Below are 7,758 nucleotides of genomic sequence, written 5' to 3'. Positions count from 1 at the left end.
TTAATTAAAGGGGCAGTGTTGTATTTTGAGACAGGCTTGAAATAAGCCAATAGGCAGAGGGGTAGTGTACAAATCAAATCAAATTGTATTGGTCACATACATGTGTTGAGCAGATGTAATTGTGGGTTTAGCGAAACTCTTGTGTTTCTAGCTCCAACAGTGCAGTAATATCTAACAAATAATTCCTAACAATTTCACAACAATACACACAAATCTAAGTAAAGTAATGTAATTAAGAATATATAAATACATGGACATTGCCTAAATTGCTGTATGGTAATAATGATGCATTTTATTTAGTAAATTGGTTTCTTGCATCATACAACACAATATAATGCAATTTAAAGTCACCTAGTCACCATGGTGTTACAGACCAAGTAAAAAAATCATTAATTAATGTCAAGCCCTTCATAATGTAAAATCGTTTTTAAAATGTGCCCCTCCACCTAACCCTGGGCCCTGTATGCCCTGCCAGCCCAGCAGGCCTCTCTCATACCCCTACCCATGCCCATTGTATGCCCTGCCAGCCCAGCAGGCCTCTCTCATACCCCTACCCATGCCCATTGTATGCCCTGCCAGCCCAGCAGGCCTCTCTCATACCCCTACCCATGCCCATTGTATGCCCTGCCAGCCCAGCAGGCCTCTCTCATACCCCTACCCATGCCCATTGTATGCCCTGCCAGCCCAGCAGGCCTCTCTCATACCCCTACCCATGCCCCCCCGGGCCTGAGAATGCAGGCTTAGACAACCCTTCCCTACAAACTAAACGAGATGCTTAGCTACATGCTGAATGATGGCATGTGATATCTTTCAATCCATCATGGAGGTTACAACATCTTCACGTGACAGATCAGACTGTGGAAGCAAGGAGATATCTGTGGAAAGAGTGAAGGACAGCGAGGATAATAACAGAATTACGATAACTCAATACTTTTTTTTTGATCAGACTTTTAATTGGACTTTTAAGTTCACATAAATAACATTACTTCATATATTTTTTTTTGTATATTATACAATTTTATATAATATATATTTCCCCCCCCCCCGATGATTTACATAATTTGTCTTTCTTACAAGTCAGATATCTATTGAAACAGTAGCGTTATGTTGCTGTTGTTGTCCTGAACACACAGTTGTTGTTGGGGAGAAGTAAAGAGATATATTTCTAGAGTTGTAAAAAATAATTTCTTCAGAAACACAACAGAAATGCTAAATAATGATCTATTCCATCATGTCTAGAAGGTACTGTATACTGACTGAACTACAAATGATAGTCAATTATTCTTAGTATGTTTATTGACCGGTAGTAGTAGCACAAAGCACAGCAAAAAACTATCTGAATGATATGCATGAACACAGACGTCTCAATAAAGTTGTATATTTCAAATAGACATTTTGTTATTAATCTGTTTCTATAAAACTTTCATGAGATACACAGACTGTATGGACCAAGTAGATCAGAGACACATTTATCATGCATGCGGTAGGTGACCCCCAAGTCAAATGCACTTCTTGTACAAATGAATTGAGCTTGCCAGTTTTAGCTCAGAAATCAACAGCCAGCTTTCCACCTCTGTTTACTTTACCTTGATCAGCTTTCTGAGAATTCAAGAAATGTTAACATTCACAAATCTGCTGCTCGACTAACGAAAAGAGAACAACTTTATCCAGCTCTGTGACCTTTGTATTACCCTTAATAACGGCATATAACTGATGTTATGTCTTATGTAGCTGTTATAAAGGCTTTACGAATGCATACATAAAAAGGGGTCTACAGTGAAGTGTTGCCACCTGTTATAATCAAAGCAGTGTTATTTAAAAGACCTCTGATTATTAGAGTCCAGTATTCAGCTCTTTAAAACAGAAGACCCTGGCCATGCGACTGCATCGCTGTCGTCTTTAGGTCTATAACGGTACTCAGGACTCACCGGCAGTTAAGTTACAGATCCATTCATATATCTGTCTCTAACTCTCACTCTGCCAAGTATAAATCTGCCAGATTGGGTAGTTTGTGCTTTCAATTAAAAACAGGAACTTAAAAACAAAAAAACAGGAAATGGAACGGGGAAACTAAGGCTGGATTGAATGGTACTCGATTCCCCACATAGCGCATTCTTTTTTGACTTTCAAAAGTTGTGCACTATATTGGGAATAGGGTGCCATTTGGGGACGCAGCGTAAAGCCACTGATGTGTGGAGTGAGATGGAACCACTGCCATCAGAACGGTGGGATGACCAGTCGTAATGAGTCTGTCTGTCCCCAATATCTTCACTACTACGTTTATTAAATCACTGTAAAAAATAAAGCACCCGTTCGTTTTCAGTAAGTAACAGTTAGTATCTCAAGTATTCCGTTATGCTATAGTTCCTCGGTTTTCCTGGCACACACTCCGTGTTATGTTTTAAACCTGCCTGCATAATAATATACTATTGATTGTCTTGATCAGACCCACTATGTATTCAATCCCTGAATATCAATCAGAGGATAATCATATTTATAATCTACACCACCAACTGATAAAAAGCAGGCCCAAATAAATATATGATTATGTAACGCTTAAGTTTTTGATGAAAATGTCATAGATTTGTATGGTCTTCTCTTCTCCATATCTGGTGAAGGTTAATATGTGATTTTCTTGAATGAAAATCAAATGATTTCTATAAGAAAATAACAGGTCTACATTGTCTTGGGACTTTATATACGGGGAACAATCAACAATAACACACCTCTCTGTAGTAGGTAAACCTCAACCAGTGATTTGATGTGAGGGCAGGTGGTGGAGCTCCGTAGTGACTGTGAGGGATTCTATTGGTCAGGAGTCAGGGAGTGCCTCATGATAACCAGGAAGTGAACCAGTAAAGGGTTAAGGAGATAGAGTGTATATAGAATAACCTGTGAACCAGAAGGTTTAAGTGGGATCCCATAATGCAGCATGCTTTTCGACAAAACAAAACCAAACAAAACATGAAGTGTGAACCAATCACAGAGGAAAGACATATCATGCTATGACATCAAAACCAAACAAAACATGAAGTGTGAACCAATCACAGAGGAAAGACATATCATGCTATGACATCAAAACCAAACAAAACATGAAGTGTGAACCAATCACAGAGGAAAGACATATCATGCTATGACATCAAAACCGATAGCAAATCAAATGTTTTAACCGTCTCCTCCCTGAATATTCAACTTTGTGAACTTTTTTTCTCCGTCAGTTTTGTAAATTTTACTGTGTTAAGAATCGCATAAACATCATAATCATATCCCTTTTCTATACAATATAAATTCACTCTGCTTTCTATAGGAAGAACAATCTTGCCCAAATTCATTTTCTGTCTTTTTTGTTTTTACACACTAGGGAAATAAATGTAAATCTATAAAGCAAACCAACTTATTATTCATAAATAATTAACATTCTCCTCTAATCAATCATGATTAATAAAGTTTCTTATAATACAAGACTAGTAGTCACATAATGCAAGTCAAGCTTCTGTGATGATTTGTAAATATCATAAACAACAAAACACATCGTCACACTGAGACAACTAGTAGGCATTGTAACTGAAACCATCCATGACGAGAAAAGAGGAGAGCTGGGGGAAAATGAGGAAGGAGGAAGCAGGAAGCAGAGGATGAGGAAGATTCAACCCCATTGGCCCACAAACTCAGGAAGTAAGTGAGTCAAACCCAGCCCAGTCCAGTGAGTCCAGTCCAAGCCCTCATCGGTCTCCGTGACAACGACCCCAATCTCAGCCGTCTCTGTGACAACAGGCCGAGTCGCAGTCCCAGTCCCGGTCTCAGTGACAGCCCTTCATACCCGACACGTAGGGTGACTCCTGCTGGCGGCACAGGGTCGTCATCCCCTCCTGGTGTTCCTCAGGGCAGTCCACAAAGTCCGGCACCGGAAGCCCCGACAGGATCATCACTGACTTGTTCCAGATCATGAAGGTGGGCGCCACGGGGAGCAGGAAGCTGACCTCGAAGGTGTGCAGGTGTTGGGAGTTCATGGCGTCGTAGAAAGACAGGGAGTTGTTGTCGTAGTCCAGAAGGACTCCCAGACGTCGGAGCTGGTGGCTGGCCTCCACCAGCATCTCCTTGCCATTGTGACGCACCATGAAGTTGTTGTTACAGCGGGAGAACACCCAGGAGGAGGAGTTCTTACCACTCCACTCGTTCTTAGGGGCTGACTTGTAAGCCACGCCCACAGCGTACCTGTCAGAGGGGATTACAGAGCGTTAGGAAGTGCCAGTCATTGACTGAGGTTTGGACTGTTCAGTGAAAACTAGTGCATACGTATTGCAAGTCTTTTGTCACTATTGTAGAGAAGAAATCAAAAGGGTAGAAAATACAACATTCTAGAATTGTTCCTATTTTGTATCGATAAAGCTTATTCCACTACTATAGAGGATATTAAATGATCGATGGAGGTAAATAAAGTGTTTTTGCATGAAGCTGTGAACAGTGTTATCAAGTTCACAACTCACCAGGTGGAGGCGCCCAGCAACACCTCCCAGTAGTGACAGCCGCTGTCGATGAAGACGTTTCCTGCTGCTCCGTACGACCCCGTGCTGCTGAAGCGTTCTGGCGTGTGGCTCTTCTTCAGGGAGCTCTCGTCTTTCTCCATGGTCAGGCAGTCGTTGGACAGACGCAGCTTCTTGTGGGCCGTCTTCGGGTCAAGCTTAAAAGGCTGACCTGGAAGAGAGGTGGAGGAGAAGACAGGTGGAGGAGAAGACAGGGGGGGGGAGTCGTTTAGCTTCACAGAGGTTCTCTAGGTTTAGCACACATCATCATCATTTGACATCAGCAGCAGAAGAAAGACAGGTGGACAATCAGCCTCAGGTCAAGTGTCTGAGATGAACATCAAATCTAGGATATTGTGAATAATGCTGTGAGTTTTATGACAGAGAACATAACATTTACACATCTCTAACAACACCCTTGGCCTTGGACAACCTGACATTTAACTCTGACACCTCCAGTCTCCTTCTCCTCCAGTCTCCTTCTCCTCTATCCCTCCTTCTCCTCCATCCCTCCTTCTCCTCCAACCCTCCTTCTCCTCCATCCCTCCTTCTCCTCCATCCCTCCTTCTCCTCCATCCCTACTTCTCCTCCATCCCTCCTTCTCCTCCATCCCTCCTTCTCCTCCATCCCTCCTTCTCCTCCAACCCTCCTTCTCCTCCATCCCTCCTTCTCCTCCATCCCTCCTTCTCCTCCATCCCTCCTTCTCCACCATCCCTTCTTCTCCTCCATCCCTCCTTCTCCACCATCCCTCCTTCTCCTCCATCCCTCCTTCTCCTCCAGTCTCCTTCTCCTCCATCCCTACTTCTCCTCCATCCCTCCTTCTCCTCCATCCCTCCTTCTCCTACATCCCTCCTTCTCCTCCATCCCTCCTTCTCCTACATCCCTCCTTCTCCTACATCCCTCCTTCTCCTCCATCCCTCCTTCTCCTCCATCCCTCCTTCTCCTCCTCGTCTTACAGGGCTTAAATGAGCAACAATGGAGCTCCCTCCATCTCCTCCTCTCTCTCTCTCCTCCCTGCCTGCCCAATAATATCCTTTTCCGAGTGAGTGTTACTGCGGACGGATATGAGATACTTTGGCAGTGTGCTTCTGGAAGCCAATTACATGAAAATATTCTCTGCTTTGATCTGCTTATCGCTGCGAGCGCAGACATTTTCAAACACACACTGTCTCTGTCACACATTTCCTGGGGACTGTTGGTCTGGCTGGCTGGCTGAGTGAGGAGAGGAGGGGACTGAAGCCGCTGCACGTGACGGGAGACAGAGGACAAACACACACACAAAGGCGGGTATACTGACGCACACACACGTGACAATCAACAAATCAGAAACAGTCATCACACACACACACACACACACTCACAGCATCTCTCTCATTACCAGTGTATTCCTACAGGGGCCGGGACACAGACAGAGCCAAGGTGTCACTTAACAGCATCACCACCTTTTTAAAGGGTTCCATCATGTTACCACTGAGACCAGGCGTGCAACCCAAATGTCACCCTATTCACTATATAGTGCCCTACCTTTGAACCCAATGGGCCCTGGTCTATGGGCCCTGGTCAATGGACCTTGGTCAATGGGCCCTGGTCTATGGGCCCTGGTCTATGGGCCCTGGTCTATGGACCTTGGTCAATGGGCCCTGGTCTATGGGCCCTGGTCTATGGGCCCTGGTCTATGGGCCCTGGCCCTGGTCTATGGGCCCTGGTCTATGGGCCCTGGTCTATGGGCCCTGGTCTATGGGCCCTGGTCTAATTATTAATACAATAATTAATACAACTATTTGAGATACAGAGATGAGATTTTCTCACAACTAGGATTATACATTTCTTCTTCCCAGCAATACTTTGTAAATGACACGTGTAATTCACTGATGCTCACCGTTCTATTAGTGGCTGTGTATTGTTGAGGCACTGAGGAGTCGGAATGAAAGCCGGAGCAATGTGTTTCTGTGTCAGCTGTGTATCCGTTCTGAGCAGGGTTATGTATGTGTATCTAAAGCACTGTAGCTATCGGAGGAAGGGAAATTATGGAAATGCATTTCAAAAGCACACACACACTTTATGAGTGCAGTGTTTGGGATTATGTGTTGTAGTAAACCTGTCAGAGGCAAGGAGAGGAAGGCTGGCTGACACTATCATGCTCCCTGCTACAGGAGAGAGAGAGAGAGAGAGAGATGGAGAGAGAAAGAGAGCGAGAGAGAGATGGAGAGAGAGAGAGAGAGAGAGAGAGAGAGAGAGAGAGAGAGAGAGAGAGAGAGAGAGAGAGAGAGAGATGGAGAGAGAGAGAGACCTGGACTAAATGACAGCTCTACCCTCGGGACACACAGACAGAGAGATGGACAGATGTCATGGAGAAGATGAAGGAGAGCGGCTGCAGGCTGAGGGTCAGGGAGACAAGCAGAAAGGACACTGCCCCAGAGAACAAGGTCTACCAGACCAGGGGAAGCCCCACCTCCACCCTCCGTCTGCATCCCTCAACCCCCACCTCCATCCTCCGTCTGCATCCCTCAACCCCCCCCTCCACCCTCCGTCTGCATCCCTCAACCCCCACCTCCACCCTCCGTCTGCATACCTCATCCCTCAACCCCCACCTCTACCCTCCTTCTGCATCCCTCAACCCCCACCTCCACCCTCCGTCTGCATACCTCATCCCTCAACCCCCACCTCCACCCTCCGTCTGCATCCCTCAACCCCCACCTCCACCCTCCGTCTGCATCCCTCAACCCTCAACCCCCACCTCCACCCTCCGTCTGCATCCCTCAACCCCCACCTCCACCCTCCGTCTGCATACCTCATCCCTCAACCCCCACCTCCACCCTCCTTCTGCATCCCTCAACCCCCACCTCCACCCTCCGTCTGCATACCTCATCCCTCAACCCCCACCTCCACCCTCCTTCTGCATCCCTCAACCCCCACCTCCACCCTCCGTCTGCATACCTCATCCCTCAACCCCCACCTCTACCCTCCGTCTGCATCCCTCAACCCCCACCTCCACCCTCCGTCTGCATACCTCATCCCTCAACCCCCACCTCTACCCTCCGTCTGCATCCCTCAACCCCCACCTCCACCCTCCGTCTGCATACCTCATCCCTCAACCCCCACCTCTACCCTCCTTCTGCATCCCTCAACCCCCACCTCCACCCTCCGTCTGCATACCTCATCCCTCAACCCCCACCTCTACCCTCCTTCTGCATCCCTCAACCCCCACCTCCACCCTCCGTCTGCATACCTCATC

The 7,758-nt window shown here is 46.4% G+C and overlaps 1 protein-coding gene across 1 annotated transcript in view; it reads right to left on the bottom strand.

Annotated features, from left to right (window-relative positions):
* Positions 1–937: 937 nt before the first annotated feature.
* The window catches only part of LOC120048907 (probable E3 ubiquitin-protein ligase MID2), a 1,198,409-nt gene continuing 1,191,588 nt past the window's right edge, over positions 938–7,758 (bottom strand). Inside the window, exons 9-10 of the mRNA XM_038995224.1 lie at positions 4,488–4,695; positions 938–4,215 (exon numbers count right to left, since the gene is read on the bottom strand). Coding sequence (XP_038851152.1) covers positions 3,801–4,215; positions 4,488–4,695 — 623 coding nt within the window. The 3' untranslated portion in view covers positions 938–3,800. The remainder of the gene's footprint in view (positions 4,216–4,487; positions 4,696–7,758) is intronic.

Source organism: Salvelinus namaycush, chromosome 5, assembly GCF_016432855.1.
Source record: "Salvelinus namaycush isolate Seneca chromosome 5, SaNama_1.0, whole genome shotgun sequence".
NCBI lineage: Eukaryota > Metazoa > Chordata > Actinopteri > Salmoniformes > Salmonidae > Salvelinus > Salvelinus namaycush.
This window is presented reverse-complemented; position numbering and strand designations above follow the sequence as displayed.